Genomic DNA, 19,578 nt, shown 5'->3' with positions numbered 1-19,578 from the left:
TGGTGATGCAAATGGATGTGATTTGTCCATGTAAAATCGTTTTAATATTTTTTCTGTGTATGAAGATTGATGAACAAATATTCCTTCTGATAAATGTTCGATTTGCAATCCGAGACAAAACTTTGTTTTTCCAAAATCTTTCATCTCAAATTCACTTTTTAAATATTTGACAGTTTTAGTGATCTCTTCGGGAGTTCCTATAAGATTTAGATCATCGACATATACTGCCACGATTGCAAAACCCTCATCCGTTTTTTTTGTAAAAACGCATGGGCAAATAGCATTATTTGTATAACCTTCTTGTAGTAAATATTTGCTAAGGCGATTGTACCACATTCGCCCAGATTGTTTTAATCCATATAACGATTTTTGCAATTTAATTGAGAACAAGTTATTGGGATTTGTATCACTTGATTCTGATGGTTTAAATCCTTCAGGGATTTTCATGTATATGTCGCTATCAAGTGAACCATATAAATATGCAGTGACCACATCCATAAGTCGCATATCCAAATTTTCTGATAGAGCCGAACTAATCAAGAATCGAAAAGTGGTGGTATTCATCACAGGTGAATATGTATCCTCGTAATCGATTCCAGGTCTTTGAGAAAAATCTTGGGCTACAAGTCTGGCTTTGTATCTTACAATTTTGCCATTTTCATTTCTTTTTCGTACAAACACTCATTTTTATCCTACGGGGATTACATTTTCGGGTGTTTGAACTATGGGTCCAAACACTTTAAGTTTTTTTAGAGAATCTAATTCAGCTTGTATAGCTTCCTTCCATTTTGGCCAATCATTTATTTGTTGACAATCTTTAACAGATTGTGGTTTGGGATCATCAATACCTTGCATGATATCAAGAGCCATGTTAAGTGCGAACACATTATCGATGTTCGTATTTCCGCGATCCCATATTTTACGAGATATCAAATAATTTGTTGAAGTCTCAATTTTTTCATGTGGTTGTGATTCTTCATGGATCACTTTATCCACATCTGTTTCATTTTGATGTAAGGTTTCTTCTTCTGGAGTTTTCGAACCTTGTTTTTCTTGTACCTTTCTTTTTCTGGGTACTGTATTGTAACACCAAGAACTTTTAAAATTTGAATATCATGCCTAAAATTATTTTCAGTATTTATATTTTTAATTTCTTGAAGTTAATTGTTTAAGTTTCAGTTAAAGATAGCATTGCTTGACTTATTTGAATTAAATGCCTTGAATTATTTAGTTAGTGAGTTTCTATCCCGGCAGGCGACGATGGTGGGCTTCGGTGGTATATTTTCAAGACTTTCGATTTTAAGATTTGAAGTTAGAGGAAAAAGGGGATTTTGGCCAAAAATGTAAATTTTGAATTTTTAGGGGGTCAAAAAGCAATTTTATCATTTTCTTGGATTATTTCCTAAAATTTTCATAAAATAGGATTTTATTAAATCCGGGCTAGTGTAATTTCAATTAAAATATTGAGAGTTGAAATTTTAAACTTAGAAGTTTTAAAGGTGCAAAAGTTTTGAGGTAAAGAGTTGTAATAGTGCTAGTAGCACTTTTACAAGTACAAAAGCAACTTTAAAACACTACACACAATACACTCTCCTTTTATTTTCCCTCTAAAATGCACACTACAACCTAAAACTAAACCCTAGCCCATTTCTAACCTAGGTAGCCGCCCCCTTCCCCTTCCTCCTTGAAGGACCGTTCGGCCTCCCCTCCTCCACCTCCAGCCGCCGCCCAGCCGCCGTCCGCCGCCTCCAGCTGCCGGAGAAGCTTCACAATAAGCTTAGCTTGGTGCTTGGCTTGTGTCCAGCCCTCTCCTCTCCTTTTGTTTTCGATTTTTGTTGGTAAAAAGTTGAAGGCAAGTATAAATTGTTCTTGGGCTTTCATTCAAGCAATATCTACCCCCACCCTTAAGTTTCTTTTGCAAAATTTCGAAATGCATGATGTATATGTATGTATGTGTTTGGTTTTTAGCATGGTATGGTAGAGGTAGGGCTGTTTTTTTTTATTGTTGCATATGATTGGTGTTTATGTGATTAAATGATGAATTTAGAAGCTATGGCATGGATTTTTATGTTTGGATTTGCATAATTTCGAAAATTCAGAAGTGAAGTGCCCTAAATTTTGATGTTTTGCATGTGTAAGGGCTGGAATTGAATTGATGTTGAGGCATTTAATTGATTTGCATGAGTCTTGATTGATTACCCAATATTTTGAGGCTTTTGATGCTTAAAATTTGAAGTTTTCGAAATGTGAGGTGAAAGTGTGGTTGGGTGTTGTCCAAGTGCTTGGGAAAAGTCCTAAGTGATGTTATTTGAGGTGTATTGATGTTTGGTATGGAGAAAAGTTGAGGAAAGAGGGTTATGGGGTTGAATTCTTGAGTTAGAGGTAAGTTGGGTGTTGTTGGGTGTGCAGGACAGTACTGTTCATGGGGCAGGGCAGGTCTTGGCTGAGGTCTGGGCAGGGTTAGGGCTATACCATAGTAAAGTTCATGATGTTGTGGTCGTGTCGGTATAAAATGGGCTTATTTCGGATAAGTTTGGACCAAGTTATGAGTCTTTTAAGTTGGAGGTGTAGGTGCAGATTTTTCTTTGTAAAAAGGGGCTGTCCAATTTTCTTGTCTTGTCAATTATCTCATTTGATCATTTGATATTACCACCTATTCCTAGGGGTAATTTGAAGTGTTTGTTAAGTGTCGGTTCAAGCGGGACGGGTTTTGGTTAAGGCATGACAAAGTTTAGGGTCTTACGGTTCTCTTGCTCGGGCTACGTCAAGTTTGAGGGAAATTGTTGAGTGATTTGTTTCTTTTGACTTAGGGGCAGCCACTCATCCATCTTACACCCACATTTTTGAGTTGAGTCTCATGTCTTAAAGGTTGCCTATTCGTGTGCATATGACATGTTCTTGAGTTTCATAAAGTGAAAGGAAGCTTTCTTGTTTTGCATGCTATTAAGATGGTGTGAGTCGAGTCTTAATGAATGAATAAAAAAGGAAGTAAATGTTTTTGAATGAAGTGATTTGTTTGTGACAAAGAGGGGTGTTGCTAGGCCGGGGGATGCCTCGGTCTACTCACCAAGAGGTTATAGAGGTTAGGTTGGGAGCAAGAGACATCTTGTTTATCCTTGCCACAGAGGGGCAATGTGGGATCGGGAGTTATCTCGGTCTCCTTGCCACAGAGGGGTTAAGTTCGTCGGGAGAAATCTCGTCGTCTTGCCGGCATAGTGCACTGCAGCCATGATCATGATCGAAACAGAGGGTCACAAATCAAGGATCTGATTTCTAGAGGAAAAAGTAAAAGAAAAGAAAAGTTAAAGTTTCAAAGTTTCAGTTGACTCGTCTTACGTTTATGTCAGTCAATCAGTTATGCATGAGGTTAAGTTTAATGTTATGAAAGTTTATGTTATGAAAGTTGAAAGTCTATCATAGCGTGAGTTCATCATTGCATGCTATATTACTCTTATATTTTCATGCATATTTACAGTTAAAGTTCAAAGTATACTATGTATCATAGTTTGAAGTATCGCATCACGTATTTTAAACCCTTGTTATTACACTGTTTATATTTGTTGAGTCTTTAGACTCACTATGCTTGAATGTTTGTAGGTGAGGAGACTGTTGTTGAGATGGAGGGGCTTGATCTACTGGGATGAGGCCATCGGTGGTGCAAGGCCCAGTGACCGTTGCTTCTTTATGTTTACGTTTTTCCGCACATTACTCTGTTATGTAATAATGAAGAGTTATTTGAGTACTTTCAGTATTTATAGCCAGGATGTGCATTCCCTGTGCTACAGTTGATGAATTTGTAGTATGTTTACACTTATGCATGTTTATGATTATTGCGAACTTTTAAATGCCTTAGTTTACTTTATGCTGTAACCGGGAGGTGGTTACTAGGATTGCATGTTTATGATTAGCGCACTTGAGTTTTTATGTCAGTATTTCTTTCCTTATTTGAATTGCTGACTGAGTCTTGTTGGCTTGTTTGTTTTACAAATAGGTCATGGCAAAATTTTTAAAAACCCGTAATTTTCCTTTATTTTAATTATAGTCTAGTAGTGAGGGTCGTTTCAGTTGGTATCAGAGCACGGTCTTGGTTTGGGCTGAGCCTACTGCCGGTTGCTGAAACTCAGGGGATCTCGCCTCAAAGTCTGTAAGATTTAAGTTTAATGTCTCTATCTGTTTAAGTTTTGATGTATTAGTTTCTTGAGTTATTGAGAAGTTTAAATTTGAAGTAAAAATATTTTCTAAGGCATGAAATTTGAATGTTAGATTTTCTCAATGCATTTAGATGGCTCGTCGTCGTGATCAGCGTGCAGTTACGCCTCCACCGCCGCCTCCTCCACCGCCGCCGCCTTTACCGCCGCCGCAGGTGGATGTAGGAGGACAGGTGCTAGCGGGATTGGCCCGCATTCTCGAGCGTCATGTGGATTCTCCTAGAGCAGGAGTGGGGACTGTTTATGAGCATTCCGGAAGATGAATCTGAAGGACTTCGCTGGCACCACTGATCCGTTGATAGCGGAGGGTTGGATCCGTTCTCTGGAGGTGATCTTTTGCTATATACAGCTGGGAGATCCAGATAGAGTGAGGTGTGCTGTGTTTCTCCTCCAGGATGATGCCGCCCTCTGGTGGGAGGGAATGGAGAAGATTGTGGACCCAGCTACTCTACCTTGGACTGAGTTCAAGAAGCTGTTCTTTGAGAAGTATTTTACTGCTGATGTGAGAGCCCGTTTGAAGACGGAGTTTATGAGCTTGAGACAGGGAAATTTGTCGGTGGCACAGTTTGTGGTGAAGTTCGAGAGGGGCTTCCATTTCGTGCCTTTGATTGGAGGTGACGAGAAGGAGAAGCTGGAGCACTTTCTTGTGGGGCTTCGACCCGCCATCCGTAGGGATGTACTTATGGCGGAGCCAGCTGATTATGCTTCAGCGCTGAGGCGCGCCTTGAGGTCCGAGCAGACACTGAGAGATATTAGCGCGGAGGCGCATGGCAAGAGGCCCTTTCCTCATCAGGGCCAGTCTCAGCAGCAGCAGCACGGCAAGAATCCGTATCATGGACCACCGAGACAGCAGGGACAGCAGACACCACAGGGGCGTCAGGCCCAGAAACAGGCTCCTCCCAAGGATGGGGAGAAGCCCATTTGCAAGGTTTGCCACCGCCCGCACTTTGGGAGATGTTTGAAGGATGCTGGAGTTTGCTTCAAGTGCAAGAAGTCAGGCCATATCTCTACCCATTGTCCAGAGCTGAGGAGGCCCGTGCAGGGCAGAGTGTTCGTGATGGAGGCCGAGCAGGCCGACCCAGACACTACTCTTCTCACAGGTAATATCTTAACTTTTGGGTTAGAGCAGTTAAAGATTCGTTGATGCATGCGACTCTAAGTCTTTGCTTGTTTGAGGTTTTACTCTAGTAACTTGTTGCATGTCTTAGGACCTTTGACTGTTTAGCATGAATAGTATCTTGTTTGGGAATTGTTGAATTAGAATGAGCCTAAGTAGAACTCGTGGTTTTAACTTCAACCTTTTTGTCGTTGTAACTACTGCTATGCAGGTAGGATTGTTGTGGCAGGCGTAGCCACGAGGGCCTTATTAGACTCAGGGGCTACCCATTCTTTTATATCGGAGTCTTTTGCCCTTGAGAGGGGCATTCAGAGCGAGGAATTGGAGGTTGGATTCTCAGTTACTATCCTCTCAGGGGAAGAGCTATCCACCAGGAGCTTGGTGAGAGATCTTGTATTGCTTTTGCAGGGTCAGTCAGTGGTAGCAGACCTCATAGTGCTACCTTTGCCAGAGTTTGACCTGATTCTTGGGATGGATTGGATGACGAAGAATGCGGTGATGATAGACTTCCAGCAGAGATCAGTGCTGGTCAGGCCTGAGGGCGAGGAACCATTTTGGTTCGAGGCTGCTAAGAGCTTGAGGAAGACTCGAGTCATTTCTACCATGCAAGCTCAGAGGCTTGTGCTTAGTGGGTGCGAGTCATTTCTAGCCAGTTTATCTTTGACAGAGCTGCCAGAGCGACCAGTTATTTCTGATGTGGCTGTCGTCAGGGAGTTTGAGGATGTGTTCCCTAGCGATGTTGTGGGAATTCCGCCCGATAGAGAAGTGGAGTTCTCTATAGATTTGATTCCCGGTACTGTGCCTATCTCCAAGGCACCGTACAGATTGGCTCCTGCCGAAATGAAGGAGTTAAAAGAGCAGATTCAAGAGTTGCTTGACAAGGGATTCATACGCCCTAGTTTCTCCCCATGGGGCGCACCAGTTCTCTTCGTTAAGAAGAAGGACGGTAGTCTAAGATTGTGCATAGACTACCGAGGTTTGAACGGAGTGACTGTGAAGAACAAGTACCCTTTACCTAGGATCGAGGACCTCTTCGACCAATTGCAAGGTGCATCCATCTTTTCGAAGATTGATCTTTGTTCAGGTTATCACCAGTTGAAGGTGAAGGAGTCAGATGTGTCGAAGACAGCTTTTAGGACTCGTTACGGTCATTACGAGTTCCTTGTGATGCCGTTTGGGATGACGAACGCGCCCGCGGTTTTCATGGATCTTATGAACCGCGTGTTTCAGCCTTACTTGGACCGCTTTGTCATTGTTTTCATTGATGACATCCTCATTTATTCGAAGGATAGAGTGGAGCATGAACAGCAATTGAGGACCGTTCTTGAGGTGCTTCGAGAGCACAAGTTGTTCGCCAAGTTTGGTAAGTGTGAATTCTGGTTGGAGAAAGTTGCTTTCTTGGGTCATATTATTTCTAAGAGCGGTGTGGAAGTAGACCCTTCAAAGGTTCAAGCAGTGAAGGAGTGGTCTATACCGAGGAGCGCGTCTGAGATTCGAAGTTTTCTTGGATTAGCCGGTTATTACCGAAAATTTATCAAGGGTTTTTCCTCCATTGCTGTGCCTATGACAGCGTTGACTAAGAAGAACGCCAAGTTTGTTTGGAGTGCCGAGTGTCAAAGGAGCTTTAATACTTTGAAGGAAGCTCTTACGACAGCGCCAGTGTTGACCATGCCATCCGGGCAAGGTGATTTTGTGGTGTATACTGATGCTTCCAAGTTGGGATTTGGAGCAGTTCTGATGCAGCGAGACAGAGTTATTGCCTATGCTTCTAGGCAATTGAAGGAGCACGAGAAGAACTACCCTACTCATGACTTAGAGTTGGCAGCGGTAGTGTTTGCTCTTAAGATTTGGAGACACTATCTTTACGGAGAGAAGAGTCAGATCTTCACAGACCACAAAAGCCTCAAGTACTTCTTCACCCAGAAGGAGTTGAATATGAGGCAGCGTAGGTGGTTAGAGTTGGTGAAGGACTATTACTGCAATATTAGCTACCACCCTGGTAAAGCTAATGTGGTTGCAGATGCTTTGAGCAGGAAGACTGCAGTGATTACCTCCTTGTCAGTGTCTAGACCGTTGCAGGTTGAGATTCAGAGGTATGGTCTTGAGTTTTATGCAAGTGGTAGAGCTCCCCGATTGTCTTCCCTAAGTGTGCAGACTACACTTTTTGATCGTATACGTGCAGCGCAGTCAGTTGATGAGCAGATCAGGAAGTGGAGACAGAGAGATGAGGAGAAAGGCAGCGGTTTGTATGCTGAGGTAGATGGGATTGTGAGGTACAGAGGTAGATTTTGGGTTCCCGCAGGTGATTCTCTGCGAGTTACTATCATGGCAGAGGCACATACATCGCCGTACTCAATCCACCCTGGTAGTACGAAGATGTATCGGGATCTTCAGCAGCTTTATTGGTGGCCAGGCATGAAAAGTGACATTGCCCGATTCGTGTCAGAATGCCTGACATGCCAGCAGGTCAAGGCGGAGCATCAGAGACCGGCCGGATTGCTTAAGCCTCTCCCTATTCTTGAGTGGAAATGGGAGAATATCACCATGGACTTTGTTGTGGGATTGCCGAAGACAATGAGAGGTTCAAATGCTATTTGGGTTATTGTAAACCGTCTCACTAAGTCGGCTCAATTTTACCGGTGAAGATGACTTTCACGATGACTCAGTTCGCGGAGTTGTATATCCGGGAGATAGTCAGACTACATGGTATTCCAGTCTCCATAGTGTCTGATAGAGATCCGCGGTTTACTTCGTCTTTTTGGAAGAGTCTTCATTCCGCTATGGGTACGAAGCTACTTTTTAGCACCGCCTTCCACCCGGAGACTATGGCCAGTCAGAGAGGGTGATTCAGATTTTGGAGGATCTTTTGAGGGCATGTGCTATTGATTTTCAAGGTAGTTGGGAGTCGAGACTACCACTAGTGGAATTCGCGTATAATAACAGTTTTCAGTCCACTATTGGCATGGCTCCCTACGAGGCACTTTATGGGAGGAAGTGTAGATCTCCAGTGTTGTGGGATGAGATAGGTGAGAGATCAGACTTTGGTCCGGAGATTGTTCAGTTGACCACCGAGGTAGTGGCTAAGATACGTGATAGGATGAGGACTGCCCAGAGTAGGCAGAAGAGTTATGCTGATCACCGGAGGAGAGACTTGGAGTTCTCGGTGGGTGATCATGTATTCATCCGTGTAGCGCCGCTGAAGGGAGTTTTGAGGTTTGGGAAGAAACGAAAGTTGGCACCGAGGTTTATAGGACCCTTCGAGATTTTGGATAGGGTAGGGGCACTGGCTTATAGAGTGGCCCTGCCGCCTAACCTTGATAAGATCCATAGTGTCTTTCATGTGTCGATGTTGAGGAAGTACATCTCGAACCCATCCCATGTGCTCAGTTCGGAATCGCTTCAGCTATCTCCTCACTTGTCCTATGAGGAGACGCCCATCCGGATTTTGGACAGACAGGAGAGAAGACTCCGTAACAAGTCAATTCCAATGATCAAGGTGAGATGGCAGAACCATTCGGATGAAGAGGCCACTTGGGAAGTAGAAGCAGATTTCAGAGATCGCTATCCGGAGCTTTTTGGTGAGTTTTAATTTCGAGGACGAAATTCCTTATTAGGGAGGGAGGAATTGTAACACCAAGAACTTTTAAAATTTGAATATCATGCCTAAAATTATTTTCAGTATTTATATTTTTAATTTCTTGAAGTTAATTGTTTAAGTTTAAGTTAAAGATAGCATTGCTTGACTTATTTGAATTAAATGCCTTGAATTGTTTAGTTAGTGAGTTTCTATCCCGGCAGGCGATGATGGTGGGCTTCGGTGGTATATTTTCAAGACTTTCGATTTTAAGATTTTAAGTTAGAGGAAAAAGGGGATTTTGGCCAAAAATGTAAATTTTGAATTTTTAGGGGGTCAAAAAGCAATTTTATCATTTTCTTGGATTATTTCCTAAAATTTTCATAAAATAGGATTTTATTAAATCCGGGCTAGTGCAATTTCAATTAAAATATTGAGAGTTGAAATTTTAAACTTAGAAGTTTTAAAGGTGCAAAAGTTTTGAGGTAAAGAGTTGTAATAGTGCTAGTAGAACTTTTACAAGTACAAAAGTAACTTTAAAACACTACACACAATACACTCTCCTTTTATTTTCCCTCTAAAATGCACACTACAACCTAAAACTAAACCCTAGCCCATTTCTAACCTAGGTAGCCGCCCCCTTCCCCTTCCTCCTTGAAGGACCGTTCGGCCTCCCCTCCTCCACCTCCAGCCGCCGTCCGCCGCCTCCAGCTGCCGGAGAAGCTTCACAATAAGCTTAGCTTGGTGCTTGGCTTGTGTCCAGCCCTCTCCTCTCCTTTTGTTTTCGATTTTTGTTGGTAAAAAGTTGAAGGCAAGTATAAATTGTTCTTGGGCTTTCATTCAAGCAATATCTACCCCCACCCTTAAGTTTCTTTTGCAAAATTTCGAAATGCATGATGTATATGTATGTATGTGTTTGGTTTTTAGCATGGTATGGTAGAGGTAGGGCTGTTTTTTTTTATTGTTGCATATGATTGGTGTTTATGTGATTAAATGATGAATTTAGAAGCTATGGCATGGATTTTTATGTTTGGGTTTGCATAATTTCGAAAATTCAGAAGTGAAGTGCCCTAAATTTTGATGTTTTGCATGTGTAAGGGCTGGAATTGAATTGATGTTGAGGCATTTAATTGATTTGCATGAGTCTTGATTGATTACCCAATATTTTGAGGCTTTTGATGCTTAAAATTTGAAGTTTTCTAAATGTGAGGTGAAAGTGTGGTTGGGTGTTGTCCAAGTGCTTGGGAAAAGTCCTAAGTGATGTTATTTGAGGTGTATTGATGTTTGGTATGGAGAAAAGTTGAGGAAAGAGGGTTATGGGGTTGAATTTTTGAGTTAGAGGTAAGTTGGGTGTTGTTGGGTGTGCAGGGCAGTACTGTTCATGGGGCAGGGCAGGTCTTGGCTGAGGTCTGGGTAGGGTTAGGGCTGTACCATAGTAAAGTTCATGATGTTGTGGTCGTGTCAGTATAAAATGGGCTTATTTCGGATAAGTTTGGACCAAGTTATGAGTCTTTTAAGTTGGAGGTGTAGGTGCAGATTTTTCTTTGTAAAAAGGGGCTGTCCAATTTTCTTGTCTTGTCAATTAGCTCATTTGATCATTTGATGTTACCACCTATTCCTAGGGGTAATTTGAAGTGTTTGTTAAGTGTCGGTTCAAGAGGGACGGGTTTTGGTTAAGGCATGACAAATTTTAGGGTCTTACGGTTCTCTTGCTCGGGCTACGTCAAGTTTGAGGGAAATTGTTGAGTGATTTGTTTCTTTTGACTTAGGGGCAGCCACTCATCCACCTTACATTCACATTTTTGAGTTGAGTCTCATGTCTTAAAGGTTGCCTATTCGTGTGCATATGACATGTTCTTGAGTTTCATAAAGTGAAAGGAAGCTTTCTTGTTTTGCATGCTAATAAGATGGTGTGAGTCGAGTCTTAATGAATGAATAAAAAAAGAAGTAAATGTTTTTGAATGAAGTGATTTGTTTGTGACAAAGAGGGGTGTTGCTAGGCCGGGGGATGCCTCGGTCTACTCACCAAGAGGTTATAGAGGTTAGGTTGGGAGCAAGAGACATCTTGTTTATCCTTGCCACAGAGGGGCAATGTGGGATCGGGAGTTATCTCGGTCTCCTTGCCACAGAGGGGTTAAGTTCGTCGGGAGAAATCTCGTCGTCTTGCCGGCATAGTGCACTGCAGCCATGATCATGATCGAAACAGAGGGTCACAAATCAAGGATCTTGATTTCTAGAGGAAAAAGTAAAAGAAAAGAAAAGTTAAAGTTTCAAAGTTTCAGTTGACTCGTCTTACGTTTATGTCAGTCAATCAGTTATGCATGAGGTTAAGTTTAATGTTATGAAAGTTTATGTTATGAAAGTTGAAAGTCTATCATAGCGTGAGTTCATCATTGCATGCTATATTACTCTTATATTTTCATGCATATTTACAGTTAAAGTTCAAAGTATACTATGTATCATAGTTTGAAGTATCGCATCATGTATTTTAAACCCTTGTTATTACACTGTTTATATTTGTTGAGTCTTTAGACTCACTATGCTTGAATGTTTGCAGGTGAGGAGACTGTTGTTGAGATGGAGGGGCTTGATCTACTGGGATGAGGCCATCGGTGGTGCAAGGCCCAGTGACCGTTGCTTCTTTATGTTTACGTTTTTCCGCACATTACTCTGTTATGTAATAATGAAGAGTTATTTGAGTACTTTCAGTATTTATAGCCAGGATGTGCATTCCCTGTGCTACAGTTGATGAATTTGTAGTATGTCTACACTTATGCATGTTTATGATTATTGCGAACTTTTAAATGCCTTAGTTTACTTTATGTTGTAACCGGGAGGTGGTTACTAGGATTGCATGTTTATGATTAGCGCACTTGAGTTTTTATGTCAGTATTTCTTTCCTTATTTGAATTGCTGACTGAGTCTTGTTGGCTTGTTTGTTTTACAAATAGGTCATGGCAAAATTTTTAAAAATCCGTAATTTTCCTTTATTTTAATTATAGTCTAGTAGTGAGGGTCGTTTCATGTATCCTTTGAACCAATCGTTCGGCCACGCTTCTAGCGTATTTTAGATTCATTTGCGGGTAAAGTATTATATGATCCTGCAGGGACATCGATCTTCACTGGGGTATTTTCTACTTGTATGTGTGACTTTGTTACATTTTTTGTAATAACAAAAGCATCAGGTAATTGATTTGCAATTCTTTGCAAGTGAATGATTCTTTCAACTTCTTGCTCACATTGATTGTTTTTGGTATAATGAGATAATGTTTTCTCATTCCAAAAGATTTTTCTTTGTTCTTCAAGATACAATTTTGCTCCACCCAATGTTGGAAAATTTGTTTAATCAAAATGGCAATCTGCAAATCTTGCAGTAAACAAATTGCCTGTTAAGGGTTCCAAATATCTAATGATAGACGGTGACTCATATCCCACATAAATTCCAAGTCTACGTTGGGGACCCATTTTGGTTCGTTGTGTAGGTGGGATAGGTACTTGTACCGCACAACCAAATACTCTAATGTTAGAAACTTCAAGTTGTTGACCATATGCAAGTTGCAATGGTGAATATTGGTGGTAATTAGTTGGTCTTACACGAATCAACGATGTAGTGTGTATGATAGCATGACCCCAGGCTGAAGATGGCAGTTTTGTTTTCATGAGTAGCGGTCTTGCAATTAATTGTAGTCGCTTAATAAAAGATTCTGCAAGACCATTTTGTGTATGAACATGGGCTACTGAATGCTCGACCAAAGTCCCTATTGACATACAAAAGTCATCAAATGCTTGTGATTTAAATTCAGCAGCATTATCAAGGCGAATTGCCTTAATTGAGTGGTCAGGGAATTGAGCTCGTAGTTTAATCCTTTGCCCAAGTAGCTTTGCAAAAGCTATATTTTCGAGTTGCAAGCAAACTAACATGTGACCACCTAGTTGATGCATCAATCAATATTATAAAGTATCGAAATGAACCACATGATGGGTGTATAGGCCCACAAATATCCCCATGAATTCTTTCCAAGAATGTTGGAATTTCAACATCAATCTTCGTTGGAAAAGGCCTTATAATTAGTTTACCTTGTGAACAAGCCACACATGAAAAATCACCATTTAGGAGAACCTTTTGATTCTTTAAGGGATGCCCACGCGAATTATCTATTATTCTTCGCATCATTGAACTCACAGAGTGACCAGGTCGGTCGTGCCATAATATGAAAGTTTTCTTGTCAACAAACTTCTTGTTTGTGACTGTATTTGCCTCAATTGCTTGTATTATTGTGCAATACATCCCAGAAGAGAGTGCACGTAATTTTTCTTTTATATGTTTTTTTTACCACATATCATAGATGTAATACAAAGGTATTCAACCTTGTTTACATTCAATGTTTCAATATGATATCCATTTCTGCGTATATCTTTAAAGCTAAGAAAATTTCTACTGGATTTGCTAGCATAGAGTGCATTTTCAATATATAGAATTGTCTCATTTGGCAGGATGATTTTTGCCTTTCCATGACCTTCAATAATTTTTGATGCACCGGATATTGTTATAACATTATTTTTAGCTAATGTTAATTCCAAAAAATACCTTTTACTTTGAAGGATGGTGTGAGTTGTACCACTATTGTCTAGACATATGTCTTGGTAAGAAATGCATACTAAATTAAGTTACAACTTCAATATTCATAAGAAGGAAATTATATTAAATAAAGTTCTCAAATCATTAACCACTATTACAATTGAAAATAAAATTGTACTGAATAAAACCAAAACCAAAAAAGTAAATCTGACTATTATAAAAAAACAACATAGATAACCAAAAGCACTAATCTTAGGGACACGAAAGCATTAAAGGCAGAACTTGATCACTCTATTTTTTTTAGCACACCACCCCCAATCAAATTATCAATATTCCCGTCTGGTTGTGCAAAAAAAATCAGAGACATCCAAGTGAGTTAAATCAACAGGGCCATCATCATCAGCAAAATTTGTCTCTATTTTTCCCTTTTCTTTGATCGAATTTTGGTAGAGATCCACAAGATGCTTTGGAGTACGACAGGTACGAGACCAATGCCCTTCCGTTCCACATTTGAAACACTTATCTTCATACTCTTTCATGTTTCTCCCTTTTTCTTCTTCATTATTCGGTTTCCACTGCTGGTGGTTTGTTTTCTGTTTCTTTTCATCATGTTGCTGGTAATTTTTTTTTTAACCATGGCCACGCCCACGTCCTCTTCTAATATAGGGATTTTGAGTTGAGTTGGCATTCACTTCAGGGAATGATATTTCATTTGCTTCAGAAAATGGTGTAGAGCCAGTTGGGTGTAATTGATGATTTTTCAATAGTAATTCATTGTTCTGTTCAGCAACTAGTAGACAAGAAATAAGCTCAGAGTACTTTTTAAATCCATGCTCACGATATTGCTGCTGCAGGAGCACATTGGAAGCATGGAAGATGGAGAAAGTTTTTTCAAGTAGATCTTGATCAGAAATATTTTCTCCACAAAGTTTGAGCTTTGAACAAATCTTGAATAATGCGGAGTTATAATCGCTTACAGATTTGAAATCTTGTAGGTGAAGATGGATCCACTCATAATGGGCTCTTGGGAGAACTACACTCCTCTGATGGTCAAACATTTCTTTAAGATTTTTTCACAGTGAGATACTCAGCTTTCAATCCATCATCGAGATGGTGGCGAAGGAAAATAAGAGATTTTGCAAGATCCTGCGGGGATTCACTATTTTTTTTTCTTTTATTGTGTTTTCAAGATCCTTAGAAACAAGATGAACCTCAACATCCAAAATCCATGACAAATAGTTTTTTTCACTGATGTTAAGAGCTTCAAATTCAAGTTTTGTAATGTTTGTCATTGCGACTGTTAAAAAGAAAACAAACGAATTTAAGGATACTAATAAATTATATATATATATATATATATATATATATATATATATATATATATAACAATTTGAATATATACGTGTAAAAAAATGTACAAAATAAATAATTATGTTATTTATTAATTTATTAAATAATGTTATAAAATTAGTTAACAAATAATTATATATACGTGCAATATATATATATATAACAAATATCTAATCACACTTATGGAATCATATTTATTAACTTTCTTAAGAATGATAAATCTTCACATAAACAAATATCAATTAATGTCGAGTAAAAATAAATGCATAAAAAAAATATAATATCCCAATATAAGACACAAGCATAAAAGTGTATAAAAGTCAATATTCTTCGAGAATATTGATAAATTTAAGATTTTGGATAATATTCTTCAGGATTATTGAAAATCTTATATATTTATATTGTATCCATAGATCTATCGAGATTGCCAATAAAAATATGTTGTGTTACTTCAAGAACATCAACATAAAATTAAAATAATGCTTCTTCAGGGGCATAATATGAACATAAAATATGAGATACTTTCAGAGCATCAATATTAACTTTTAATATTGTGCTACTACCGGATCATTGAAGCAATTGGCAAAAATAATAATAATAATAATAATATTTCTGCTATTTCGAGAGCATCAATATGAAAGTTACATATTGTGCTTTATCGAGAGCATCCACCCAAAGATTACGAATGAAAATTATTTATGAGTTCTACCTTGAAGCTAGAGCACTCGTGCTGATAACGTGTTATAAATTTAGTAGAGAAAGATGAGAAAATAAAAGACAAGAGAGAATATAATAAAAAAATATGAGTGTCTAATATATGGACTAAACACCTCTATTTATAAGGTAGAGGGATTAGTGTAGAAAAGGAAAATTACAATCAATTCAATCAACTATATTACATCTATATATAATATTTAAGTTTTTTTTTTATTTTTTTTATTTTTTTTTAGAGGATAATTTTTTTGTTATAGTGAAAGGTTATATGAGATTTTTTGTTTTTGACGTGACAATGATGTGGCGGAGTAAAAAGTGCGAAAAAGCTCGTGTTGGAGTAGCAGAAAAAACGTGGATTTCCTAACAGGCTGCATTGTGGATGGCCTAATCATCATTTAATAAACGAAAGCACACACCAGTACAAATTTAAATTTATCTACCTTTTTCCTAAAGGAAATTATTTGACAAAAAAACAAAATTTAGTTATATGGAACGCGTGCAACAAACTAATGGTAACTATCCACGTCAAGACGTGGCCACGTGGAGAAAAACCATTGGCTCTACACACGTCGAAGGGCAGAATTCTTCTTCGATAAATTTCTTGGAAACCAAATTGCATCGAGCTCCGACGTCGTTTAGAAGATCCAACCGTGGCTACCTCCGGCCAACAAAACCTCACTCGCAGGAAAACCGCCGCATCCTCATCTGTTTCGGATCCGACCAGAATAGTATACAGACAGTCCGTTAATCCGTCGTCTGATTCCGACAATCTTCCCTTTTGGCTGAGGTCTTGGTTTGTGGTGCTGTTGTTGGCCATGGCTTGTTCGTTTTTTGCACTGGCGATTTTCCTCTACTTCACGCTGGACTCCGACTACGCATCTGCTCCTGTTTCCGCGGCCTCCGAAGGGGTTCAGGTAAGTGATCACGTTCTTTTGTGATTGATTCCTTGATAATGTTCATATTGGTGCGTAGGTTGGTTACAAATTTCCTGCTCATGGAATTGTTAATTATGGGATGATATAGTTGGTTGATTGTCGGGACTTTGGGCACGAATTGTAGTCGGGATATAAATCTTTTTTTTTTTTTGGTTTAATTCCCCAGTTAAAATAATTTTTATATTAGATAGTTGAAATTTTTTAATTGTAAGTATATGGGAGTTAAATTGGTTTTCGTATGCTTATTTTCTTCTGCTATTTTTCTCATCTTCCACCGTATGTCGTGGGAATCCATTAAGAACTCAGCTAATGTATCAGGCTACCAGCTGGTTGGTTGAAAATTTCTCCCCAAATTTATGATCAGCATTTGGTTGTACAAGTGGGGCTGTGGTTATGATTTGATCAGTTAGAGATATGTCTTTATGTCGGGCCGTATGATTTTAGGTGCAGTCTATTTTGGGTTTCAATGGTTCTTTTAACGGCTTTTTGCGTTCTCCAACTGTTTGTAGGTTACCTACGGCTCTGTCATAAAGCTTATGCACGAGAGAACAAAATTTCGGCTGCATTCTCATGATGTGCCGTATGGGTCTGGCAGTGGACAGCAATCTGTTACTGGTTTCCCCAATGTTGATGATTCTAACAGCTATTGGGTATGTTGCATGTTGTTCCATATAATTTAATGTCTTACCTAAGTATCTGATGTTTTGGAATATTTATTGGTGTTATTGGAATCATTGCTTTACTTTGAAGGTTGTGAGGCCTGCACCAGATTCCAATGCAAAACAAGGTGACACGATCAAATTTGGAAGCCTTATAAGGCTGCAACACATGAGGACTAGGAAATGGTTACACAGCCACTTGCACGCATCCCCCATATCTGGCAATTTAGAGGTCAGTATGCATGGGTTTTCCCTAAGATTTGTACATATATAGTTATTAAAAGCCCAAATGGCTTCCACATAACCTCAAGCAGCGAGGATCCTCATTTGGGCATAGACTCAGGCCAAGGCTCTGCCTTTCAGTGAAGTGCATGCCTTGACCATGAAGCACGAGCCTCGATGCTCTTTAAATGCTCAAGGCATCACTTAAGTATGCCTTTACTGTAGGGACAATGATTCTATTGAGAAATACAAGATCATAATAATTTAATTGCATATAAGCTCATGAATCTTTGTTTTATTGTTGATCAACAGTGTGTAAATTACACATTATATGATATGTAATGAACGATATTTCTGATATTTAGATTCTTGTTTATTATATTTAGTGACACCTCAATTCAATATGGCATGCACTTCACGAAGTTTATCCACTTTGATGTGCTTGCGGCTCTATTGTTTGCTTGCATTTGGAACTACGTAGCTGCATATCATAAAATTTTTTCTCACTAGTGCTAGTGCATGTTGTTAAAAATGAAGCAGCCAATAATTATCTTTTGCAGTCTTCATTGAATCTCGACTTTGAGTCTCACTACTTCGAGACTGGCTTAGTTATGGGCTTTTTGTTAAAGTATGAATTTGAGTTTGTCATCTATATAGTTGTGACTGTGAAGCTTTTTACTGAGGATGGCTTTAATGATATGATTTAGCAATAAACTGATTTAAACAACAATTGAGACTTGAGAGATTCTCCCTTCTCACGAGTATCATCAAGAATCTTGCAGAACCATACTTATGATGTGTGCATACAGGAAGAAAATCTAGTCACTGAATTTAGTAAAAGTTATGCGACCCCCTAACATTGCTGCTGTACGTGGTGAACTCGTACATGGATAGAACACAGTACTGCTTGAACTTATTGACACAGAAAATGGTAGTCTCGGTTGTGTTGCGTAATCAAATTAACAACTAAGGACAGCAGAGCAAAATCTGACCTTAAAGATCAGCAGTTTTGTAAGACAATGGTTTCCTCTTCTTCTTCAACTGATAAAAATATTTATCGCTCCTTCTAATAGGATATTTTCTGCCATTTTAATATATTGTGAAATGTGGTTTGTATGTTGCTGTAACATTATGGACTCATAAAAGCAAAACATTCAGGTTAGCTGCTTTGGCACTGATGGTGAGTCGGATACTGGAGATTACTGGAGGTGAGGTTTTTTTTATTAATCTTCAACATTTCACCATTTGATGTTCTTGCAAAACGTGCTGATCATTTTGAATTTTTTACTTTATTGTACTTTAGCCTTGAAATTGAGGGAAGTGGGAAGACTTGGAGGCAAGATCAAAGAGTAAGACTTCGTCATGTGGACACCAGTGGTTACCTGCACAGTCATGACAAGAAATATACCCGTATTGCTGGTGGCCAGCAAGAGGTAAGAATCAAATGGTAGCAAAAAGTTACACCAACCAGTTTTCCAGTTGAGAACCACTGAATAAAGTTTCGTAGACGATCAATCTAACTCACCCAGCATCTCTAATAGTTACATGTCATCTGCAGGTTTGTGGTGTCCGAGAAAAGCGTTCTGATAATGTTTGGTTAGCAGCAGAGGGCGTATATCTCCCGGTTACGGAAAGCAAGTCAGTGTAATCATATTTTCGAAGAATTTTCTTTTGTGAGGATTGAAGGGTAAGACAATCGTAAGATAACTCGTGTAATTTTGATATAGAGCAATTAATGGTACTACGAATTTAACAAGTTCAGGTACCTCAATAGTGTAGTCAGTAGTTTGCTCCGTTTTGAATTTCAGTTAAATCTTATTTACCCCAAAAAAATGTTAGATCTCGAATTACCGTGTGAAGGGTGTTGCATAATTGTGATCATCACTTGGACAATAAAATTTCACTCATATTTTTTAGCTCCTCAAAATACGATAAGTTGTGAAGGGTAAATAGTGAGATATAGATGTATACCTTGCTGCTTGCATATATATATATATATATAAAAGGTGAGTTTACTTAGCTTGATAAGAGTTGGATTGATTAATTATCATATTTTATCAAGTGTTTACTAGAAATTTTATCAATCATAATAAATACATGAGCCCGTTATAAATACTATTAGAGAATGATTTTTAATTTTTTTTAATTGGTGTGATTTTTTATCCATCTATTTAATTTAGCTACTAGAATTTTCTTTTCATCTATAATTTATAAAAGCCT

General features: G+C 38.9%; 1 protein-coding gene across 1 annotated transcript; it reads left to right on the top strand.

Annotated features, from left to right (window-relative positions):
• The first annotated feature begins 16,148 nt into the window (after nucleotides 1-16,148).
• LOC140881922 (stromal cell-derived factor 2-like protein) lies at nucleotides 16,149-19,308 on the top strand. Its single transcript, XM_073287602.1, has 6 exons — nucleotides 16,149-16,456; nucleotides 16,987-17,127; nucleotides 17,228-17,368; nucleotides 18,517-18,566; nucleotides 18,662-18,791; nucleotides 18,917-19,308. Exons 1-6 carry the CDS (start codon nucleotides 16,358-16,360, stop codon nucleotides 19,004-19,006), a joined length of 651 nt encoding a protein of 216 aa, XP_073143703.1. The 5' UTR covers nucleotides 16,149-16,357; the 3' UTR covers nucleotides 19,007-19,308.
• The last annotated feature ends 270 nt before the right edge of the window (nucleotides 19,309-19,578 follow it).

This window comes from Henckelia pumila, chromosome 2, assembly GCF_033568475.1.
Source record: "Henckelia pumila isolate YLH828 chromosome 2, ASM3356847v2, whole genome shotgun sequence".
Classification (NCBI taxonomy): domain Eukaryota; kingdom Viridiplantae; phylum Streptophyta; class Magnoliopsida; order Lamiales; family Gesneriaceae; genus Henckelia; species Henckelia pumila.
The sequence above is the reverse complement of the archived record's forward strand: the minus strand, read 5'-3'. Positions and strand labels throughout refer to the sequence as shown.

Coding starts and splice junctions, on each gene's coding strand:
- LOC140881922 (XM_073287602.1), top strand. CDS start 16,358: ATGGCTTGTTCGTTTTTTGCACTGGCGATTTTCCTCTACTTCACGCTG. Junction 17,128..17,227: donor ATGATTCTAACAGCTATTGG/GTATGTTGCATG, acceptor TTTACTTTGAAG/GTTGTGAGGCCTGCACCAGA. Junction 18,567..18,661: donor GATACTGGAGATTACTGGAG/GTGAGGTTTTTT, acceptor ATTGTACTTTAG/CCTTGAAATTGAGGGAAGTG.